This window comes from Antedon bifida, chromosome 1 (genome assembly GCF_963402885.1).
Source record: "Antedon bifida chromosome 1, ecAntBifi1.1, whole genome shotgun sequence".
NCBI lineage: Eukaryota > Metazoa > Echinodermata > Crinoidea > Comatulida > Antedonidae > Antedon > Antedon bifida.
Window position 1 is genome coordinate 13,838,873 of NC_136226.1, and position 24,553 is coordinate 13,863,425.

The 24,553-nt window shown below is 30.8% G+C and overlaps 2 protein-coding genes across 5 annotated transcripts in view; one reads left to right on the plus strand and one right to left on the minus strand.

The window, feature by feature from the left end:
* Nucleotides 1-19,678, plus strand: part of LOC144843286 (retinoic acid receptor alpha-like) — a 62,167-nt gene extending 42,489 nt beyond the window's left edge. For 2 of the 4 annotated variants that reach the window (XM_078700083.1, XM_078700087.1), the window contains 8 exons: nt 6,542-6,750; nt 9,545-9,686; nt 10,772-10,926; nt 12,537-12,650; nt 15,947-16,126; nt 16,329-16,533; nt 16,736-16,894; nt 17,619-19,678. In XM_078700083.1, the coding sequence (XP_078556209.1) occupies nt 6,542-6,750; nt 9,545-9,686; nt 10,772-10,926; nt 12,537-12,650; nt 15,947-16,126; nt 16,329-16,533; nt 16,736-16,894; nt 17,619-17,713 (1,259 nt within the window). In that variant the 3' untranslated portion in view covers nt 17,714-19,678. Of the gene's footprint in view, nt 1-3,221; nt 3,580-6,541; nt 6,751-9,544; nt 9,687-10,771; nt 10,927-12,536; nt 12,651-15,946; nt 16,127-16,328; nt 16,534-16,735; nt 16,895-17,618 lie in introns of those variants that run through there. The other 2 variants (XM_078700092.1, XM_078700097.1) reach the window with 2 other exon arrangements.
* A 249-nt stretch (nt 19,679-19,927) lies between these two features.
* On the minus strand, nt 19,928-24,274 carry LOC144843416 (dynein axonemal assembly factor 19-like). Its single transcript, XM_078700204.1, has 4 exons — nt 24,138-24,274; nt 21,761-21,913; nt 21,504-21,654; nt 19,928-21,283 (listed from the first exon to the last, which is right to left on the minus strand). The coding sequence occupies exons 2-4, from the start codon at nt 21,907-21,909 to the stop codon at nt 20,894-20,896; spliced, it is 690 nt and encodes a 229-aa protein (XP_078556330.1). The 5' UTR covers nt 21,910-21,913; nt 24,138-24,274; the 3' UTR covers nt 19,928-20,893.
* Nucleotides 24,275-24,553: the final 279 nt, after the last annotated feature.

Consider the following 24,553-nt stretch of genomic DNA (forward strand, 5'->3'; position numbering starts at 1 on the left):
ACCATACAGTGGCCACAGGGGTGTTAAAATAATGAGGGTATTGAGCAGGGTGTTGTTGAGTCTGATGTATGATGACCATATATCATCTATTTGCGTTTGTGATAAAGAATGTTGTCAAAACTTTCATTTTGATTAATTTTAGTAACCCTATGTGTTTATTTATGTGTACTACTAGTATAAGCTATAATATATTTTAGGAATCTGGTCAAAGTTGATGTGTGATGTTTGCCCTATTGAATATTGGTCTCCATTGTACATGAGCAGTTTCAGTTATTCAGACCATTGAATAGTATTATCTGTACAGTAGTTAATTATTCCATCTCCTAGGCCCTGTTTCTGCTGCCAAGAAAATACCGTATTTTATACGGTATTTTTTTAATACCGTATTTATACCGTATTTTTTTAGCAGCAGAAACTGCGCTCATAAAAAAAATACCGTATTTTGTATACCGTATTTTCTCCACAAAATTTGTGGATAAAATACGGTATTTACAAATTTATACCGTATTTTTTGTACCCTTTTCTGCTGCCAATAAAAAATACCGTATTTTTTTTGACCTAAGACATGAGGTCAACATCATGTTTTTATTTTCTGTCGCTGTCAGCTGTTTTACACACGTGTATAGATATATTCGGCGAAAATGTGGAGCGAAGACGTCACAGTAGTTACTATATAAATCGGTGTGGGGAAGGAGGGTGTGGGGAAGGAGGGGGAGGGGAAGCTAAATGTCCGGCCAACTAAAAGGTAATAAAAGGGACAACCACATTTATAAAGACATTTCTAAAAAAATAAAGCAGGAGTACGGAATAGAAGCAAGTTAACTCAAAGCCGAAGAGCCTGCGAAAGCAGTACAACATTGCAAAAGACAATAACTCGGGGAGGGTACGAATTACTTGTCCCCATTACGATGTTTTCTGTGCTCTCACAACATCTGTATTACAGGGCTAGCCTTCCTTTATTGCGACCTTTAATTATCGACCAAATAAATGAATGGCAATTTGGGTAAAAAGGATGAAATTTAACACGACCACCCAAGAAGTATTGTTAGCAGAAACGGGGTACTAAAAAATACGGTATAAAAAATACCGTATTTTATACCGTATTTTTATACCGTATTTTGAGCAGTTGCAGCAGAAACAGGCCCCTACAGTACTATCTATTTCTGTATAAATATAGAAGTTTTTAAACATTAACCATTCCATTAGTGAAGTTTGTTATAGGTCATGCCATCTCAGTACACAAGTTCACAAGTGCAGATGTATAAATTAAAAATATCACAACTTGTCAATGGATTATATATCTTCTCCTGCTGCTACAGTAAAATACTATGAAAAAACTAAGAATTTATTTTAAAAACAAAAAAAAATGAATTGAATAAATATTATGCATCAAAAGGTCAAGTAAAAACTCTAATATGACCAATTTTGATTTTAAGTAACTAGTAATTTTGAAATCCACAAAAGATCACAAAACAATTTTATATGCTTTTATGTACATCTTTTATTGAAAGTGGTTTGATAGAGAAGTCTATCGCCCTCATTTTGATTTATTTTGCATACAAAAAAACAGACCTGTATTATTTGTATTCTCTATGTACAATATTCATGTACATTAAAATCACATTAATGTTAGAATATTGTTTAGTTATTTAAAACAAATATACAGTAAGATGTGGACGTTATCTTTGTTTGAAATGAATGTCACTTAATATTATCGAATGCAAACTCTCTAACTACACATTCATGTAACCTTTTATTTTATGACATGATTTGAATGTAGTTCGATGTCTGTAAACTATTAATTATGGCGTCACGGTATAGTGCATTATACTTTTATTCGCAAATAGAATTACAAAGCATTTCTAATTTACTGTTCAGGAAGAGTGACTCGTGAATCATGTCTTGTAAACATGTTAAAATACAATAACAAAATTCAAATTCTTTCTCGACGTAGATTTTTATTAATTCATTATACATCAATTTATTTATTTTTTAATTTTATCTTGTACATTAGAACATTATTAATGTTATGTATTTATTTATAACATTGAGCTCTGTATATAATGTATTTTTTACCTCCATTCTATTATTAACATTTAATGGCCTTTTTAATGGGGTGAAAATTATTTTGTTGCAAAATACACCCTAGAGTTGATCCCTTAATAGCAACCATTCCTCTTTTGTCCCTACTGAACCTTTGTCTATGATACCCTATAGTAGGAAATAGGGCCATACCTATAAAATAATTTAGAATATTAAAAAATACAGGATTTTGAACTTATTTTGATATTTTCGAGAATCAATAAAATGCTAAAAGGTATTAATTTGAATTAGACTGATTATATTACAATATCTTTCTGAACTTTAATTGTTGAACAGTGGCTGTTTATGAAAAGGAATTTATTTTTCCTTATATCTTACTTTAAATACTGAAAATGATATGTTGGTGTCAGCGCGTGATGTCATATCGGATGTGCACGTTGATCCGCAGCTTATCGCTGCCTAGTCATCAGGTTTTACAACATTTATCGGTATTGAAATGTCGAATAGCTAGGAAAGTCATGCAAATAGCTTTTAAACATTCGTCCTACTTCTATCGGGGGAATATTAGCTTGTAGAAGTACGTTTGAGTAAAGAGTGTGTGTGATACGACTTCAAAAGAGCAGAATATCAAGTATTTCATTGCAAAGGGTTACAGTAAGTAATATTCAACTGCAATAGTATGAAAGAACTAAATAACAGTTTATGTTTTTGGTTTAAGTATACTTTTTATAAAGTTTTATCTATCTTTAGCCACTGTAGGCATTTTATTTTTTATTTTAATATTTGTACATATGTTTTCATCAATCTTTCATTCAAAAATGTTTTTCAAAAGCATCGTTTTGTTTTTGTGACAAATATACCACATACAGGCTACTATATGTATAATTACATTATAAAATAAATCATAAGAATAGTATTTTTATAAATATACTCATTAAGTATAATATTCAATTTTGATATAAAGATTTATAAACCATTTGCATTATGTACAGTATGAATTTATATTTCCAGTTTATATCAATAGTATTTTTTATTTCATTTATACTTTAATTACTTGGTTACTAGTGCAAATGAAATCAGCTTCCCAAAAAGGGTTAAAAAGGTCACAGACGTGAGCTATGAATATTCTTCAATAAATATTTGTAACAAAATGTAATTGTATTAAATCAAATCTTAATTTTGTCGGGTTAGAATATAAAATAGATGATGGAAATTTGTCCTATATTTCATCTTAAAATGTGTTAGAATAGCTTGCAGTATAATTATTTCTCATCACATCCAAGAAGGTCAATCTGTATGGGTTGTACCCAATGCTATTTGACCTTACATTGACCTTAGCCCAACTATTGGATGAGTTGCCTGCTGTTCATTAAAGCTCAGCCAGCCATTTTGTTACAGGTCGTAGCTAGTTCAACACCGCTCTTTGTGTGTACAGTTTGGTACTCTTAATACATACTTCAGCTTTTGACAGTTAGGCAAAGGATATTTTTATAATATTAATTCACCTGTCGTCTCTTCCACCTTTTTCTATGGTTGGTAAGTAATGGCCTTTTAATTGGTCTTTGATGGTAATATTATTAGTGAGTGATATTTCCTATGTTTTTAACAATTCTATCAGAAATATTCCAATATTCATTCATATAATTGCTTATGTTGTAATATTCTGTAACATTCAATAGACAATGTATCTTATTATGACAGTTTTCATGTATATTTACTGTAAAATATATATACTGTTTATTTATCCTGTTGCTTCCTTATGTTCGTACTCCTATATAGTTATACTTAAACTTTGCTATTAATGAACCGCACAACTTCTACAGTATCAATAGAAAGTGAAATTAATACTGCCCGTATAGACAAATACTAGTTTGATTATTAGACAGTAAAAGTAGTTAGATTTAAGCTTTATTCACACTGGACTTGAAAAACAACCGAACGGAATGGGTATATCTTTATTAAATACACTTGTTCATACTTATTCACATAGTTAAGTGTGGCTTTGGACTTTCAATAGTAGGTTAATTTTAGCGAGACCATAGTAATTTATACTTGGAATGTATAGTGGTCGGTAAAATTAACTGTTGGGAATGTTTGGGCTTGGTTAATTTAATCCAGAATTGTACCCAGCATTTCAGATTGGAAATTCGTTTAAAGGGTCAATTTAGTAGTTTTTTTTATGAAATTAAGCGATAGGGACATTACAGATTTATGACTATTATTTCATAGAATTTATTTTACAGTGTGATAAGTGGAAACATTTATTTTGTGAATTTAAGTATATATTTACTGAGGAGAATGAATGTCTGAGTCTGAGCCAAATGGTTAAAAACTAGCCATATTTTGCCATTGTTACTCCCTGTGAATAGTTCCATTAGATGATTCATTATATTATATTCCATGTTAACCTTTGGTATTATTATAATGGAATTGACCTTTTAAATGTAGGATATAGTACATTTATATGAAAATTATAATTTCAATATACAGTATAACAAAGAATGACATAATGTTGACTTGTGTGTTTTAATTGAAAAATAGAACAGAAATGCAAAGCTTTGTCTAGAAATGTGTTTTTGCTACTTTTTACCATAGGACGTCATTTAGTTACTTTAGAATACAATTTGTGTTTTTTTGGTTGGACTACTGTAGTAATAGCAACAGCATTGAAACAAGATAATGGTAGTAGTAGAATATGATATAATATAGTAGAACCTCTATAAGGGACACCTTACTTAGCAAAGTGTCCCCTGAATATGGGTTGACTGCAGTGTAATATATTGCCCTTTGTTTAGCAGATTGTCCCCTGAATGAATAGTACAGTAGATCCAGATGAGGAGATCTTCTGTAATATGTTCTCTTATATTATATATAATATGCAGCTGGTATACCAGAGTTAATCCTGTTAAAGATGATAAACATTGCTTGAAAATTGCTTAAAATGTCCATCTAAATTTTGTGATATTCGTTTCCAGTACAATGATGCAAAATATTTATATCCATATTCATGCCTAAACAATTGTATGAATCTACAGTTAATGAATGAAAACATGACGGCCGGCCATCTGGAGAAATTGTTTTGGTTTCAAAACAGTGTATTCCAGGAAATGATACAGTAGGCGAGTTTCTAGAAACATTAGTGTTCAGAAAGTCTAAGAAATGAGTCAAGTGTATAAAAATGATGATTAGAGTATCTTTTAATACAAAAGAAACTACACATTTATATCAAATGTGTGTCATGTACTTTAGTGAATCTTCATAACATCCTGGAAGACAATAAACTTTGTGAAATTAATTATTAATGTACAGTAGTATACAAGTTTGTATTATTCTTAAGTGTAGGCTGTAGCTGTACTTCTTTGTCTGTTTTAAGGTCATTTTTATAAAAGACCAAGTCAGAATTGAGAGTGAATGGCTTTGTACTCTTTCCCTAAGGGTCAAATTATGTCATCAACTATACTATTAAATCAAAGGTCAAATAAAGGCCTATTGTAGTCTAGCTGACAATGAAAAAAGTAGCTAGATCACCGGCTAGTTAAACATATTAGGGTACGTCTTTGAAACCTGAAGATACGGGGACGTCCCCGATATGTCGGTCATTTGGATTTATAAGCATGACCGGCAAATTTGCATGTACACTTGTTCCTCTATGATATCCGATATAAAGACAGGATTTTGTTGAGAATTTTTAGAATTATAACAAGCAATGAATGAACACGTGGAGATGTATAATAAGCATAACAAATTGAATACAACAACAATGTATTTATAATATTATTAGTGGCCATGGCAAGTAAGACTGCTGGCAGTATTACGCTGACACTTGCATGCGTAGACATGAGATTCAGTCACGTTTCTGGATCAGATAAATTCCTTTATATATTCCAAATGTTCCTTCGTTCTGCCATCAATGGACAGACAATCTACCAGGTCAAGGCTTTGAACAAAGCAATGACTTACATAGAGATAAAATTATATTATAATCAATAAGGACTACATGGTCTATACATGAAGAATAATAAATAATTATTATTATAAGTGTCCATTCTACCATATTATTACATTATAAGTACATTACATTCAAACTCGTAGACTTCATATTATTTATAAATTGAATCTGATTAACATATTCCAAGGATGGTATTTGATTAAATTTTATCGCATTTTCTCTACAAAATAATTTTTATACTAGCCCGGTGAGACTATAATGTAGTCTTGGACATAGTGGGCTAGTGTAACTAGCCTTGTTTATATGATGATGTACATTGTATATTATATATATTTGTAATAGAAATTTTCTATTGTTATTGTCATATTTTCATTAAATCATAGGAAGTGGTTTATAATGGTTTTTGGATATTCCATAATACAAACAATATTTGTTGATCTACTGGTCATAATCTAATAATAATAATGAACAGGATATTTGTTCTCTGAGAATTAGTTAAAGTGGTATGTATTTAACATAACATTTTTACGTTTTTTCCACTCGTTTCAGTCTCGGGGTACTTGGATCCATACACGATGCCTATCGATGTAACACAGCAGATGGTACCGCAACAATCAATGCAACCAATGATGCAAATGCCACCACAACAAAGTAGAGGTGACTCACCCCCGCCCCCTAGAATTTATAAACCATGTTTTGTATGTCAAGATAAGTCTTCAGGATATCACTATGGTGTTAGTGCCTGTGAAGGGTGCAAGGTAAGCCTTACAAGTTACGTAAATGTATTTTTTTTTGACCAGGATAACATCTACATTGTAAAGTAACAGAAAGTAAGGAACTTTACAATGAGTGGACAGATGAGCTCAGCTGAGATCGAGCCCAGTGCATGTAAATTTATGATGCCAATTGTCTGCTGGATTTTATTATAGTTTACACATTACACCCTACTAGATTTGGTACTGTATCTAAATTCTTTTAATTATGCTAGCTTGTCCTAAAGATACCTAAAGTTTTGTGAGTTTATATATTATATATATTATAGTATCGCTATGATTTAATAGGTCTAAAAGTAATAAATTGAAAAGGGCAATGGAAATGTATTGAAAACATTTTGAAAAGTTGAATTTGGACTGATGTAAATTTAGCTTTAATAACCCATCCTTAACCCCTAAACTCCTGAAGATATACTTGCACCGCACAGTGAGAAAGGAAACGCAAAGGTATTTAAATGGGTTTAACTACTATTTTCCACTATTATTTTTATAGATTTTAGTTTGATATTATCAAAATATCAAAATCAAAATACTAGTTTAATATTATTCGTAATTAACGTGTATTGGGCAATCGTTTGACCATTGCTACCTTTTCAGATGTCTGTTGTGGTTGTTTTGACCCATGTCAGCTTAATGTTGATTACTACTATGTACAAGTATGTAGTGCAGAAGTTTGTGTAGGAATGCCTGTATTCCTACATATAACGTATAATTACCACATATTCAATAGACTACTAAAATATTTACTGATCAGTGATATGCATTTTATTTTAGTTCCTTCTTTCCAGGTGGGTGTATGTAAAATATCCAGCTCTTCTTTTACACCAGTTGAAACTCCAGTAGTACTTTCTAACCCTTATTGGTACTTCCAATTACCCAATATCTATGTGCATCACTGATATTGTTGAACTAATGGATTAAAACTGTTATCTTCCTAAAACAGAAACATTAAAACAGGATTTGAATCTTGTTCTAGGGTGCTTTTCTGAATTTGAACTTCATACGACCTATGCGTAATTGTGTTGTAATTGTAAATAGTGTGTAACCACACTTAGTAGTAGTAGAAAGAGTCTGGTCTGCCTGTCGTTGTACTGTGCTATGAACATAAATTGGCTTTTTTGTTTAAACTTTTGAACTTGGATTTTCTCTGTGGATCAATTCAATGCTAACTAGAAGATTACTCCTTTTGATCGCTATGTACGGATGCATCAGGAGATATCTAGTGGAAATATCCAAAAGGAAATATCACTCTAGTCTAAAATAAATTTATGGAATTTAATCAATACTTGTGCAGGGTGTAGAGACATTACAAGAATATTGTTAATTGTAATTTTCCATTTCAGTTTTATACATATTTTATGTTGCTTATCAAAATAACAATTGTTTGTAATTTTCTCCAACTCAAATGATTGTACAGTATTTTTGTAAATAGCAAACTGTATGGAATTCATTTTGAAATTTGATTTAAAACTTCATTTTACCACTTTTTTACCTACACCCTTCCTCCCTATTTCAAAAGTCTAGATCCACCACTGTCTTCTCTTTTAAAGTTGCCTCCCCTTTCAATTCAGTTTCTTCAACAAATTTTACTGATTTATTGCATTGGAATATTATAATACCGTATTTAATGTAGATTAGAAGTATTTAAAGATTAGCATACTAATAGCCAAACTTTTGTTTAAACAATTTGATCACTTTGAACTGTAATAATTACAACAATAGGAATTAGAAATGATTGAACAGATAATGCAGCATCATAGAATTGATTATATCAAGATATTCACAGAACGTGATGAGTTTAAAGATTGGAGATTTCAGATTATTCGTACAAGGTTATCTCGGCAGTTACAATAAATAACATTAGTCATATTGGATAGTTTAATGTATGCTTAATATTATATTGTTTGAGTATCTTAAACAATCTGGTAGTTTTCATTGTCTTGAATGTCTTTAGTCCATAAGGTTTTAAGATGATCTAAACATGTCGTGATACTTCAAAAAGCCATGAACTACCCTTCGAAGATGGGTCAGAGTTAAATCTATGACCAATAGCTTGACTATATCCTTACGTTGATTGGGATTAACATAATCCGCAAGGATTATCATATTCCGTAGGAATTACACTTAGGAATAATGTTCCGCCAAGGACGAGTCTTCATTGCCATAGCATTTAACATTTCCAATGAAATTTGTATGTTTTTAACACTTAAGATAAGCTTACTAGTTTGTCTCGGAAACAGTACAAAAATCTTCTTTTTGCCATTATGAAGTGAAATGACAGATGTATGTTAAATTGTGCTAAGAAAAGAACAATTCTGAGGAAGCACAAAACACTTTGATACACGAATAAAAAGTGAATTTTATTTTAGTGACATCAGAATAATTAAAAAAAATTATTCAACTTCTGATGTCCAAATAAAATAAATAACTAAAATTTTGTAATTAATTTTGAATATATTATTAACCTATCAGTTTGATATTAAATAGTACTAATGATCTGAATATAATTCTGGTTAATTTAGCAATGCCTGACTTGCGTCACCCTGCAACTTACCTGGTTCGTTGCAAATGATGTTGACATGACCTGAGAATTCACTTGGGATCAGAAAAAATGTAATCTGTAAATTGATGGTTTTAAAGAAACATAATCAATGCAACATTATTGAACATAAATTATTCATGTTCACATTTTCACATTCATTTAAGATTTTCTAGGAATATAAAGGCTTTGCATATTTTATATATTCTTGTACTAATGTTTCTTGTTTTTCTGTTGTAGGGATTTTTTCGACGAAGTGTTCAAAAGAACATGCAGTATACGTGTCATAGGGATAAGAAGTGTGTGATAAATAAAGTCACAAGAAATCGGTGTCAACATTGTAGATTACAAAAATGTTTTGATGTTGGAATGTCAAAAGATTGTAAGTAGCTTTTGATTAGGAAACATTATCCAATGTACATCCACCTATTCAAAGAGAGAACAGGGTGTAAGATTGATAATATTATTTACAGTATTTGGCAAATGTTACTATCTTGCCAGGTGCAAGCAAGCATAGGCCCTAACAAAACCTTAGCTGCTCTTACTCCAACTTAACAAAACAATAATATATATGAATAAAAAATTAATAATATCAGAAATATGTGAGGGTATATATAGACATAGATCTAAATATATTTCCAACAAAATCTACTATTCATTTATCAGTGGAAAATTACTTCCATTTATTGTCATTTGCATATAAAATATACATAGAAATTATGTCTTCTCTGAGATATACAAAAACAGGTAGAACATTTAGCTATCCATCTCTTTTTCCATACTCTTCAGAATATTATGTTAATTTTTAGATCATCCCAATTATTTATTACAATTAACAGACTCGACTCTCTGTTGGATCTGCTACACTACGACTTTAAAATATTCTTGTTGCAATACCCACCTTAAATTGTGTCATCCATATTATCATATTCATGAACAAATAACATGGATAGTTGGCAATTCATTTTAAAGATAACATAATCACTGACCTTGAAAAGTACATGCCTTCATTACTCCACTGATTATTAATTATTGATGAAGTTTTATGATTGCTTGATAAATTATTCCAAGACTTTTAATAAAAAAAAGGTGTGCTAAATTCTATTGGACTCGTTTCCAACCTAGATACTTTCAATTCAATATTGGAACAAACTAAGATCTGGAAAAATATATGAACTCCTATGTTTCTACCATTAAAGGTTGAATTTTTACTGTAATTCATCTTTGCCAGATATAACCTAGATAGATGCAAAATTTACTGTAGTAAAAATACAATATTATCCTTGTTTGAATGGGGTATTAAACATAACCATACAGAAAAAAGCTACAGTATGATTACTAAGGAAATAGAGTCTGTAATTAGGTCCCTGGCAGCAGTGCATCCAGGGAGTGGCAACGGAACTTCTCATTTTATCTATAAGACCATTTCACATACTCATCTTTCACCTAATTTGAATACAATTGCAGGTGTTCGGAATGACAGAAATAAAAAGAAAAAAGTAAAGCAAGAAGTTACAGAAAGCTTAGTGATTCCAGCGGAGATCGAAGAAGTAATTCAACAGGTGCTTCACGCCCATCGGGAAACTTTCCAGGAAGAGCCCCCGAAAGATACATTCTGTGTGGTAAGTGATTGATAGTTTGCGGTATTTGACGACACGTGTCAATCACACCAACCTGTTATGGCTAGTGATTGACACGAAAATGTTAACATTTCTGATTGCCTATGTTCAGACATATATAAAATAGCTATATGACCTGTCATGAATAATATGTATGTTTAATGTAAGTACACACCTTGAGATTTAAAAAGGGCATACAAGTAATGTACAGTAGATAGTATAATCTTGGAAAATTGCAAAGTGTGATGTTGATAATATTATTGATGAGACAGTATCAACAATGATTTTAATGATTGACGATGGTGATTTCTGTATGGTGCTTCTAATGATTATCATGGTGAGGTTGATGACAATGATGTGAGAAAGTAGTTGTAGATGTTACCTTTGTGTTTACACCTAGTCTATGTTGTCTATCCATTAAAATTCATTTTTCATCATCATCATACAAAATATCTCAGCATAATTTTTACTAGTTAATATTTATACACAGAACAGATTGTAAAACATTTATTTAGATATTAATGTTCATATCTGCTTCTTAACTTCTTCGTTCATTTTATTTTGTGTTGTTTACATTTTACCGTTTTATCATGCTGCTTGTTAAATCATCTTGTTTGTAGTTTTTGAAACCAATACCTGTAGGATTTAGGAAGAGTTTCACTTTTGTTCAGTTTCAATTTACTTTCTGACGTGCTGACAATTTCTGTCTATGTTGTTCTCTGTACTTTTTTGTTAAACTCTGATCACAATACTAACATTAATATTAACGCAAAACTAATAATTTTATTGTTAAGTTGTTGTTTTGTTTAATGTAATTCTGTAGAGTCCTTTATTTTTGTACAACCTTAATTAGATTGAGTGTGGGGATTGGGAAGTAATAGCCTCATTGACCAAACCATTTAAGCAAAGTCACGGTTCTCGGTTTGATAAATTCACTTTGACCTTCAAGTCGGTGTTTACATTAATTAGTATAGATAAAATTCTCCATTATATATTTTATACTTATAATTTAGGAAGGAAAGAATTTCTGAATTACGGTCTAGACTTTGAAATGCCAGCCACCTTATTAAATGAATGCAACAAACAAAACAAAAACTACAGAAACTTACATGTACAGTTTTTAAAAAAATGCAGAAAAATGGGCTCTACAGAACTCTTTTTAATTAATGTTATCAATGTTATAGTCATGTCACTACTGTAATATATATAGATAAGTGTAACAATGTGTGAGGCTTTATCCATGCACAGGTGTATTGAAATACATTATTGGTTATTATATGATGATGATAATAATAATATAATTGTTATCTATTTTGTTGGTCTTCTTCAAATTTAAGATCACTTTTGGTTTAGTTTATGTTTATACTTTTGATTAATCAAGGGTTATTTCAGGACGTTGCTTTGTTGCAAACTAATGGGAAGTCTTAATTTTATATGTCTTAAGGCAGAGGAAGATCAACATATATACTTATATCAATAAATAATTATAGCTATAATATGCACTTTGCTGGTTGATAGAAATATTAATAGTCGTAATTTTATAGTACTGCTTTGGCTAATGATTATATCACTCCTAATACCAAATGTATTTGTTGCTTTTTTTTTTCTCACAGACGTCCAACTTGAATAACCCATGCTCGCAACAAGTCCCCCAAAGCACTTCTTTAGGGTTAGCTGGTGAACCATGTAGTGTCGAAAGTGGTGGTGGTGGTGTTAATGATCAGAAGGTGATGGATGAAGGCATTTGTTAATTACCAAAGCCTTTTAATTAACTTTTTTTTTTAATGAGACTGTTTAACAATGTTCATGTTTCCTTTAGCCATGTTTTTGTAATATTAAACAAAAGGATTTTAAGAAAAACACAATATTCATTTATAAAAACATAAAATTACTGAACTGAAATGGCATACATTTTCTCAATAAATCAAAAGTAATAAAGCATACATTTTTAGAGAAATTAAAGAGTTTGTAAACAGAGAAATTTTTCTATATATTTAAAAATTGAATACTTTGGAAGAGGAGTGAACTATCTTGAAGCTATACAGTATAAGATTTAAAAAAATAAAAATTAAATTAGATTTATTTAAATCTTCACAACAACATTAAACTGAATCGATTTCATACATTCCTAGAAATTTAAAGTATGCTTCACTTTTTTCCAAGTTTGTTTTTATCTGTAAATTCCTGAAATAGAAGATTATACAACTGTACTTTCATTATTTGATGATATTCACTACTTTCATTTCCTTCTTTGAAAGGCATATCCAATAATTCATTAAGCCCATATGAATCTTCTATTTGAGGGAAACTTTACTGATATTTATATAAGAAAACATGAACATTTGAAGCTTAAAATTTAGTCTCATGACGCAAAAATCTTTTCTCTCTCTTTTTTTCTTGGCATGCTAAACATGTTTAATTCACACTGCCCAACCACAAGCCTCTTCCTGCTTAACTTGTTGATGAGTAAGCTTGGGTAAGATGGTGTTTTGGGAGTGGTGTTGACTTGCTTTTAGAATGTACCCAATATTTCATCTTGATGTAATACATTGATTTGTTCAGACTTAAGATTTAAAGATGATGTTACAGCCTTAATAGGATCACATAAAAATTATTTTACTGAAATAGTATGATTTTAATAGTTTGGTTGAATGTACAAGCTACTGTATAAGGCAGTCACTGCAATGAACAGTGTATATGATTAACCTTGCTAAAAAACGGGTTAAAAAGTAAACAAATTGTACTTTACTGCAGTAATTGTAGTAGAATAATTTTTACATGATGCCTAGAGGTGTTTTAACATGGTGAAGATTATTGAAAGCTAGTCATTTAGGCAAGAAAAGGGTCAAACATTGTGAATCTCTGATGACATGTGGCAAATCATTTTTGTGTTAAAGCATAATACAATTCTTATGCGTGTTTACAAGACTTTACCATCTTCAGTCTGAACATATTGTTACACAGTATTAAGGCTGTACATTAGACAGGTGTATAAACTGCAGATAGGATTAAAGCCATCTGGATACAAGAACTCAAAACTGTGTTAACAACTTTTTCTTCTGTATAATTAAGTGTATTGGTTACATTGTCTCTCAGACTATAAATATATATATTCAGAAATGTTTGATAGTGGTATTAATTTTAAGTAACAAATTAATATTAGAAATAGGAATGTTAAGAGTAATTTAACAATTGTGATAAAGAATATGTATTAGTTCATCATATACTGTGACTTTTGAGATAAGCGGTTGAAAGGTTCTCCGCACCCATGTCTAAATACATACTTTTCCAATTTGATTGTAAACAATTTATTTTCTACATTGTTGAGTCATGGCTGCAAATCATAATTTGAGTTAAAATATGAAAAACAAAAATAAGAATTACAGTATATAGATGAAATGAAGCAGCCAAATCAAAGGCCCGCAAGTTGTATCAAGCACTTATCTATTCATTTATCAGATGTAACAACATTGAAATAAATAGACATGCATATAAAATAATACTAAATACACACTGTAGTAGCACTATATTTATCTGTCACTGACTAACATATATACTATGACTGAATAGCAACCATTTCTCTATTAACTGTAATATAAATGTTGAAGATATCCTTGTGGATTTACTTAGTTCCTTAGGTCAGTAGAACAGGATGCAGACAAGTCATAATGGAAGTCTATACTGTACATTAATATTTAACCTGACAGGCAAAGATATGAACAATTATGGGTTTTGGACAGATTTGGATAATTTAAAAATATGATCACATACAGTAGAATCCTGTTTAGTTCATTGTATTCAACAAGATAATAGGATAGTAATCATGTATGGCATAGTTATCCATCATGGATATGTACACATAGGTCTACATTCTGATGTCAAACTGACTAATTATGTATACATGTAGACTAGGATATTTATTAAAATGCCAAGTAAGCATAAACATTCAAGATGAGTAATGGTGACCCCTTGACCCCCGAGACCCTTATTTTCCCTTGTTATTGGTTGATAGGTTGGTTGAAATTCAGTGAAAGTTCAGTCAATGAATTTGTGGATAATGAATTATGAAAAAAAGGTTCATGCTGTTTTTTTGTGAAGGTTGAATTTTTTTACGATGTAAAAAAACGTCTAAAAAATGTAATTTATAGTTAATCGGGAATGTAGGTTCACAAATAGCTAGGATGCCATACTGCTAAAGTAGGTTGTAAGGATGTTCGTCCTTGAGGGAGTTACATGTACAGCCCCTTTCACACGAAATTCTTGCCATATTGCAATACACAAGCCAGTCCCCAATATAGACCCGTTCATACGGAAGATAATAATATTGTGGCAATTTTACAGTTTTCTGTGTGAAAGGCGCAAGATTGACAGAATAGTGGGCGCACTTACTTTTCAAATAAAACTAGGTCACCTTAAGGGAAAAAAAGAGGTTACATTTAATAGTTAAAAATGTAATATATAGGTCATGCATCTAATATCAGCAGTATCCCCCATAGGGAATAGAATAATGTTACATGACATACTATATGGCTACTATATTCATATTGTTGTTTCATGCTGGCTTTGTTGATGGTTGAATATTTGAGAAGATAGTCTAAGCACTGCTTCTACTCTACTTTATGGAGTAATGCAGTTTAGTTGATTAAGCTCTGTCTACACTATCAAACTCTATGTGACAAACTGTGATGTACCCATATTATATATGGACATGATGATGATATCACTACCATACTTAGGCACATCACTACCATATTTTGCTTTTTTTTTTATAGTGTAGACGGAGCTTTAGACCTTTATTGTAATTTCTGATGGTTAAATTTATATAAAAGTTATGTACTTTTAGTACTTTGTGATTCATAAATTATATTTTATTTGCATGTTAAGTAATGGTGTTTTGTGATTTTTCTTAATATTTTTAGATAACATCCCATCATTTAAGAAGCTCTTTGCTCTTCATCTAGGCTGCTTTCTGAAAGAAATTCATCTTCAAAAATGTCAATAAACATGTTTTGCTTATTTACAGCCTTCAAAGCCTTCAACATCAAATGGTGAGACCGATTTATCATTATTTCAACATGTTAGTGAAATTTCTTCAAAGGCTATCATCATGGTGGTAGATTTTGCTAAAAAGCTACCTGGTTTCCAAGTACTCACAACTCAAGATCAGATCACACTACTCAAAGCAGCTTGTCTCGAAATCATGGTATGTATGGATGTGCATTAATAGCATTAAATGCATGTCATAAAGCAATTTTAATGTTTGTAAAGAAAGTACAAACAGATGTGAATTCAATTATGTACTGGTCTCCCTTCCAAGGTGGTTTATGAACCGTTGTGAATAGTTGTTTGCAAACTACTATTAAATTTAATCATCTAATCTGGTCATATTTTAATTTTTTCTCTAGGTTTTAAGAATATGTTCAAGAGTTAATAGTAAAGATGGCAGCGTGACGTTCACAAATGGTCTAAGGTTAACACAAGAGCAACTGAAAAGTGGAGGATTCGGCGCCCTCTTAGATACCATTTGCCAGTTTGCTGCCGCATTATCAAAGATGAAAATAGACGAGACCGAAGTTTCATTATTGGGAGCAATTTGCCTGATAAGTTCAGGTATTCAAATGTCTGTTTATTAATAAGTGGACTCTTTTTTAAAGATTGAAATATTTTATACTTGATATCACAAAGAAGTTGATTTCTTCAGATCCACCCTGTTGCTGGATCTCAGACAGGATTGTAAGATGCTACTTGGTGTATTCCATTTGGAAACCATGTGTATGAAAAATGAAACCTTATTTATACATTTTTGTTTTAGATCGATCTGGTTTGAAAGATCCAATAAAAATAGAGAAAATGCAAGAACCACTACTTGAAGGTCTGCGATATTATGTACGAAAACGTCGCCCTCTAGAACCACACATATTTGCTAAAATTCTCATGAAGATAACAGATCTTCGAAGCATAAGTGTAAAAAGTAAGTATCTATCTTTTTTAACCAATCAATCAAAGGAAAAATTATAAATGCAAAAAATTAGTTTTACTTTGGGCAATTTATTATCCACAAAGCTATCTTATCTGAGTTAATGCGAGCTACATAACTTATGAGTCATACAGAATATTCATTGAATATTGTATTCTGTAGTTTCAGTTTAAATCATCGTTGTGGCTAATAATACTATAAGTACTACAATAATGAAATATTTATTTATCTTAAGTATGAGTACAAAGTACAAAACAATCTCGTTTTTCAAGGAAAGTACTTTTTACTTATCATTCTCGCCTCGTCTTTAATTAGACAAATTACATTAAAGTATAAATAATAATTGTTTAAAAGGAAAAAAAACAAATATTTAGAAGTATATTAGGACCTACATTTTACATTCTGGATTTTATGTACACGTTAAAATTGACTGATGACATCATCATTATTTTGTAATTTAATTCAATTCAATTTTCAATTTATTTCAACAATATAACATACATATAATATACAATAACATAATGATAAACATAAATAAAATTGCATAAAAATACAATGAATACATTAATACATAATAGTATGTTGTTTTCTGTGTATTTTCCATTCAAAAACAACAAGTGTGTATGTTCCTAGACATAGCTGTATGTAAACAAAACATATCTTATACCAGACCATATTTTATAATTGTACAACTAATGTTTTTAATTTTTATTCTTAGGTGCTGAAAGGGTGTTACACTTGAAGGTTGAAATACCTGCAGAGTTCCCAGCTCTTATAACTGAAATGATCGACCGCAATGATGATGACGATTAGGTTACTAAGAGGTTCAGTACGCTAAAAACAATGCGAATAACATAGTAATATGAACCCATTGACAAAAATAATGAAAAATACAGCAGTTGAATTTAAATAGTAAACTATGATCAGCGACAAAAATAGTACTGGATTTTGCAAAGAAAAAAAACTATGAAAACTTTCAATGTTAGAAAGCAGTGTACTGCCCTCAGACTTCTGTGAAGGAAGAAACAAATCTAAATTTTATATTTTGATGAATCCAAACATATCAATGATGGTGATTTGTTTTATCCAATTCATTACTGATGTCACAGGATAAGCAATTCTCTTATAAATACAATATGCTTTATTATGTTTATTATTATTATGCCCGCGCATAACCTTTGCATAGGTATGTGCCCACAAGTTCATAGAACAAAGTAAGTATTCATAATATACAGTAAAAACTGTACTGTACTGAGTGATATACATCTAGGAATTGTGTAAAACTGTGGGTAAAGTAAATTCAATGTATTTTAATGAAGCCTTAATTTGTAATATTCTTCATATTATATATACCTAGCTATGAAGCCAAATAGGAAGGTGATGCCAGAAACCTCCTATACAAAAGCATCAAAATGTGGCATTCTGGGCCAATTTTTACATATATATTATGGAGAATTAAAGATTTGTTTGCAGGTGTCAAGAGGGTGTAAATCAGGGTTATTCACATTATGCAAAATAAATGATACTTTAGATTAAGTTCACAAATTACATAGAATACATAAAGTCACTAATAGAAAACGTGTTTCAAAAATAATAATAATCAGTAATATTGAGCATTATCTTATTAGTTCAATCTTAATTTTGTCATCTTGGTGTACTGTAAGCTCGTAGGTTCACACTGCACATTTATTTTCATTAAATATTTCACTGAGATGAAATTCAAAGCATACAACCCATTTTTGACGAGGGAGGAAAATCGATAAATGGCACCTTTAGCTTTGCCATCTTGTATACAGCATCAACACAACAACTTTCCATTTAAAAATTAATGTATATTTACTTTATCAGCATTCTTTTTAAAGCTCTGTCTACACTATCAAACTTTATGTGACGAAAAATTGTGCTTGTGCTTATATATGGACATGATGATGTCATATCACTACCATATTTGGGCACATCACACTTTTTTCTCAAACTAGTTTAGATAGAACTTTAGTCCTTTTTAAAAAAAGTTAACAAATTTGCATAGAAAAAGTAAAAAAGAACATTGATCAAACTTATACATCTTGCCATTATTAAAATTCTAATAGAAAATCATTTTTTTTCCAAAATAGTTTTTACATTAATGTAATTCTTCCTTTCTGCTTCCTTTCTGATGTTTTTAATTGTTTGTAGTCAAGTTATATTTACATGTTTTAAAAAATGTTTTTATTTACAATTAAAAATGATTTTATATATATATATTATTTTAGGACACTGTATTGTGTGAGTCTACAATGTTTGCGAATATATAAAGAAATATTGTAAATTACCCTAATTGTAATTTTTATGTATTTCTGACAACTGAAATTGTTATTTCTTTATGGAAATTTTGAAGATAAAATGTAACGTTTCCTAATACAGATTCCAAAAAAAGGAGAAAAATTACATATTAAAATTAAAGTATAAATTTATGTACATAATTGTTTACATAAATTTAAATCTTGGCAAATTAATAATTTTTGTTCAAATGCTAATTGCAGTGTCTTGATAATCATATTAGAATGTATATTTTTATTATGCCTGAAATATTTTTTCTGTCCTCTTAGAGGAAATGTTTAAAGGAATTATATAACTGCTTTCTCGTAATTGTTTTATTATATAAAATATTAAGTATAATTGATGAAAGGATGTGTGTTCCATGATGTTGTATCAAGGGGGACTTTAAAGGGGTTTTGTGAATTCAATTCTGAAAGTCTTTATTGTAGAATAAATTATTATTGTTATTACTGTGCAGTAGCCTGTTAGTTTGCTATCCTATTCTGTTTGAGAGTTATTTAAAAAAAAATATTTTCCTTGAAAATTCAATGAAATATAAAATCCTTTTAAGTAAGTATTTTTAATAATGTAATCTTAATAATTTTACAATTCTATCAGTGGTTATGAAGCATTAATACACTGATATACTGAACTATGAATATTTATAGATCATTATTACTATTCATAGATCACTAGAAATATTCATACCCATCATTCTATCGTACGCCGTAGTGTATATTATAGAATAAGATAATAAAGACTCGTAAATATTTATAAAAGTTTAATTGAAATGGGTTTATTTATATTTGCATATACATTATATATTCTTTCAGCTGACCCGATAGAAGTTTCATCATTGTAAGTTTAAATTTTTAGAAGAAGCATGTTTGCAATGTTGCATATTATTAATTACGACGTAAGAGGTATATTATCGTTTAATTTTCAGCATTAATCTGTAAAACATTGAGTTTTATTCTGCTGAATGTCGAAAGCACTACAGACCACCACAATCAATGCTATACAATATGTTAGTTGTGCCACACAGATTATGTGACAAGTTCATGCAAGACATTACTACGGCAGAGTAACAATTTGCTGTGCTTTACTTTACCCAGACCCTGTAGTAGGGTTATCTCATGTTTTTAAAAATCATTATATTTTTGTTTTGTTATGTATTTGAGAACTGAGAAAGAGCTGTAATTCCTGTCGACTATAAACATGTACATATGAACTATAAATTGGGAATCTTGTGGGAGGGGTTAAGATGTGTGTGTGCATGTTGGGTGCTCTTGCGTGTGTGTGTTTAACATTATTTCTTCGTTTAGAATGAAAGATAAAAACTATTGCGTGTATTCATGTAAAATGTATTTTTGAAAAAAAAAGATCTATAAAATAACCGTTTTAGAGGGTACTAAATTAAAAGTGTTCAGTTTGAACATTTATTTGTATACATTGTGGGGCTGTATATTAGCTTATTATGTTAGCATCTGTATGGTCACGCAAAACCAAATAAAACATATCTCAATATATTAAATGATGTTTGTATTGTACTATTTCAATTCATTCTATGTAGCCAATGTTCCGAGTATTTTGGTGCCATATTCTTTAAAATATCCCAGAGGTCATTATTAAAATGAAAGTTGAAACACTGGATACACTCCTGTCTATGACCAGTTTCATTCGCAAGCCATTGTTTTATTCAACATATTTCCTGCCATAGATTTTAGTCAATGATTTCAAATCAAAATCTGAACATTTTAACACTGTTTGCAATTTGTCCATTAACTCATCTCGATGCTGTGCCTCTTCCTTGCTTAGAAAATCAATTGATAAACTAAATCGTTTCGTGTTTGACAATTGCTTCAGAATTAAAAATATATCTGTGCAATTCTCTTCTTTAAAATGCATGTTAAAAAGTTTTAGGATTTCTCCTAGTAGACCAAAACTGATTTCATGTTTAAAGGTTGAAAACAGTTGATCAGCGTCAAACTGTAAAATGTAGTTATATTTTTCTTGTTGATTATCGCCAAGTCTTTTCCACTGTTGCATAAATTCATGACCATCTTTTGGTAAATGTCCAGGTATCTATAATAAAAAAATAAACACAATTATTTATATTCATTCCATTACATATTTATAACTCAGATTGTATTGCAAAATTATCTTTTTTCGTTTGTCCCATGTGCAAAATGGAAAATGTTAACATTAGGCGAGGAGTGAACATTCCATGAGGATTATCTCTGTGAGGATTATCTCCGTGAGGATTACTGTATCTCCCTGACCCACACCTTATCCAGATTTTTACCTTTATTGGTTGATCAGTTTTGCTTTCCACATTTTGAACGTCTTTGTCATTTTTATTTACATATGGGTTCCATGGTTGTTGTCTAGGCCGACCGAGTCCTTCTTTGTCACCTTTCTCAAGAGGCTTCAAATGAGATGCAGCAACAATATCCCTGAGAAAAGATAACGTTTTGTTAATAGCACAAAATAACATGGTACTGTAAAATAAATAATGTATTACTAATTTCAAGAAAAATTGGCAAAATGTTTTACACTAACCTAAACTGTTCATATGTCTCAACACGTTGCTCAACGGCTCGGAACTTAGCATCATTTTCTCTCCAATATTTATTGTGCGCATCCACAGCCAATGAGAGTTCCTTTTCAAGCTTCTGAAAGTCTATAGTATCTTCATTAGGGTCTGCCATGGTTCTTCAGAAACAAAAAGCCTTATTTAGTAAAAAGCCTTCTACACTACTACTAAGCTGAAGGCTAGGCCTATAAAAGTATATTGTTTCAATAAATTTCTTATAATTTATATTAAATATAAAGTCAAAACATCAGCATAACGGGTAGTACATGCATTAAATTAGGCAATGTAGGTTTCTACAACAAGGCTAGCCTAGGTGGCGTTATGTATATTGTGTAGGCTAAACTCCTAGTGTAGGCCTAGGCTAACTAGGCTAGGCCTTTTAGTACCTCAGTCCTAGCTAGGTAGAGTAGAGAGAGGAGGATCCGAGTAAGGGTGTCAGATGAAATCGGTCGCGCTTGAAATCGGTCGCGTTTGAAATCGTTCGCGATAAAATCAACTTCCGGTATTTTGTATGGCGCGCCGCTAGAGCTATACTTTTGATTATATCGGTCGCGTTTGAAATCGGTCGCGCTATTTTGTATGGATCGAGCGGGATGCATGCTAGAGCGGGATATACATTTTTCGTTTATATATATTTAATTGATATTTTTTAGGAACTAGATTATTTATGTGGATATTTTTTATTTGGTTAATAAATATTTATTGTTAATCATTAAATTAATTTTTTTTTTGTATTTCACAGGTCTCGGAGAAGGACTGTGTCTGTTCAAAATGGCCATTTATAAACACGTTTAAATATTATATTAGGCATAATATTATATAAGGCATATAATAATTTACCTCTATTTATATGTACTGTAATTAATATATTATATAGAGAATATACGTCTGTCGTGTCTTTTATTAATAATTATGCAAACAATTACGTATGGTTTTATGATATTAATAAAATATATAGATAATATGCCGTTATAAATCAATCTACCGGCCTACAGTAGGACTATGATGTACAATGATTGATGTGAGAATAATAATGTATGGATAATAAAGGTGGACACGATTCTCAAAGAGGTAATCTGCACTGATATTTAAACATTTATATTTACGAACGGCATATGAATGTGAGACACTTAAATTTACATTAAATGATTACTGTATTATAAATGAAGAAATAAAAGATATTCAAATTAAAATCTATAGTATCGCCGACGTATATACGTAAATTATATATAAATCATACTGTCAACTGTCATCTTTACCTCACCATGGACAACGATCGTACGTGTTTTGTCCATGAGTTGACACACTAACAAGTGCGTGTTTTTTAAAAAGGGGAAACCCCGTCAGCAAAATAACGTATTGTGTTAGAGGAAACAGCTGCACGATCATAGAAGGCGCATCTCCGATATGGCTTATGTGGGGGGTTATTTCAGTTACTCGCCTTTTAACCATCCGCATATAATGATCATTTTACTAACAACTATTTTAAACCTCAGAAATAAAAATATACACGTGATTTGCCTCAACAATAATCATTATACACTTAATATTATCCTACATAACGGATAGAAATAAAATAGAAATAAAAATAAGGTGATCGAATAGTATGTTGTTAACGACATGGATATGATATAATCTGCCACAGTATGCATAAGTATAAAAATGGATACGCTGACTTTACGGGCTATATTGTAAAAATTATTGTTTTTAAATAAATTGTTCTCTTTTACGTAATTGTTTGCATAATAAAAGACACGGCAGACGTATATTCTCTATATAATATATTAATTACAGTACATATAAATAGAGGTAAATTATTATATGCCTAATATAACATTATGCCTAATATAATATTTAAACGTGTTTAGAAATGGCCATTTTGAACAGAAGTCCTTCTCCGAGACCTGTGAAATACAAAAAAAAAAATTAATTTAATGATTGATCAATGATAATAAATATTTATTAACCAAGTAAAAAATATCCACATAAATAATCTAGTTCCTAAAAAATAGCAATTAAATCTATATAAACGAAAAATGTTTATCCCGCTCTAGCATGCATCCCGCTCGATCAATACAAAATAGCGCGACCGATTTCAAACGCGACCGATTTCATAAAAAGTATAGCTCTAGCGGCGCGCCATACAAAATACCGGAAGTTGATTTTATCGCGACCGATTTCAAACGCGACCGATTTCAGACGCGACCGATTTCATCGTAAACCCGAGTAAGCCTCTAGCTAGGCTAGCTAGCCTACAGGCCTAACCTAGCGTAGCTAGCTAAACTACTGTTTGTGGGCCAATAACTGTCTTTAAATACACAATAAAATAAACATCAAAATTACCTTTATATTTTTTGATATTTAAAAAAACTGATTATTGTTACGTTATTTTGTTTTTAGTGTCTGTTGTTAGTTACGGACGCTCCGATCTTTCTTTTTATGATGGCCGACTGCTGATATGCTTGAATGAGCACAACACAAACAAACGACTGGATTAAAATACTACGCAAAATCCGCGCGAATTCCGCATGTTTATCATATTAAATGTTCAGCTTTAATTTTTATCCGTGGACTAGCCTATGTGTTATGTAGTCCTAAGTTAAGAAGGCATATGGTGAGATTGAGTATGATGTGTACTTCTCTAGTCCAGTGTGTGATATTGCAGTCTAGCTAGGCCCTCTGCTACTCTAATACTAATAAAAAGGCCTCTCTATATAGAGGCTAGTGTATCTATTAATGAGTATGAGGAGTAGGCTAGG

Bases quoted from the DNA above. Each gene is read 5' to 3' on its own strand.
- LOC144843416 (XM_078700204.1), bottom strand. From the start codon at position 21,909: ATGGCAGACCCTAATGAAGATACTATAGACTTTCAGAAGCTTGAAAAG. The intron at 21,655-21,760 runs GTTAGTGTAAAA...ATCTTTTCTCAG, and splicing joins GAGACATATGAACAGTTTAG to GGATATTGTTGCTGCATCTC. The intron at 21,284-21,503 runs GTAAAAATCTGG...TTTTTATTATAG, and splicing joins AAACTGATCAACCAATAAAG to ATACCTGGACATTTACCAAA.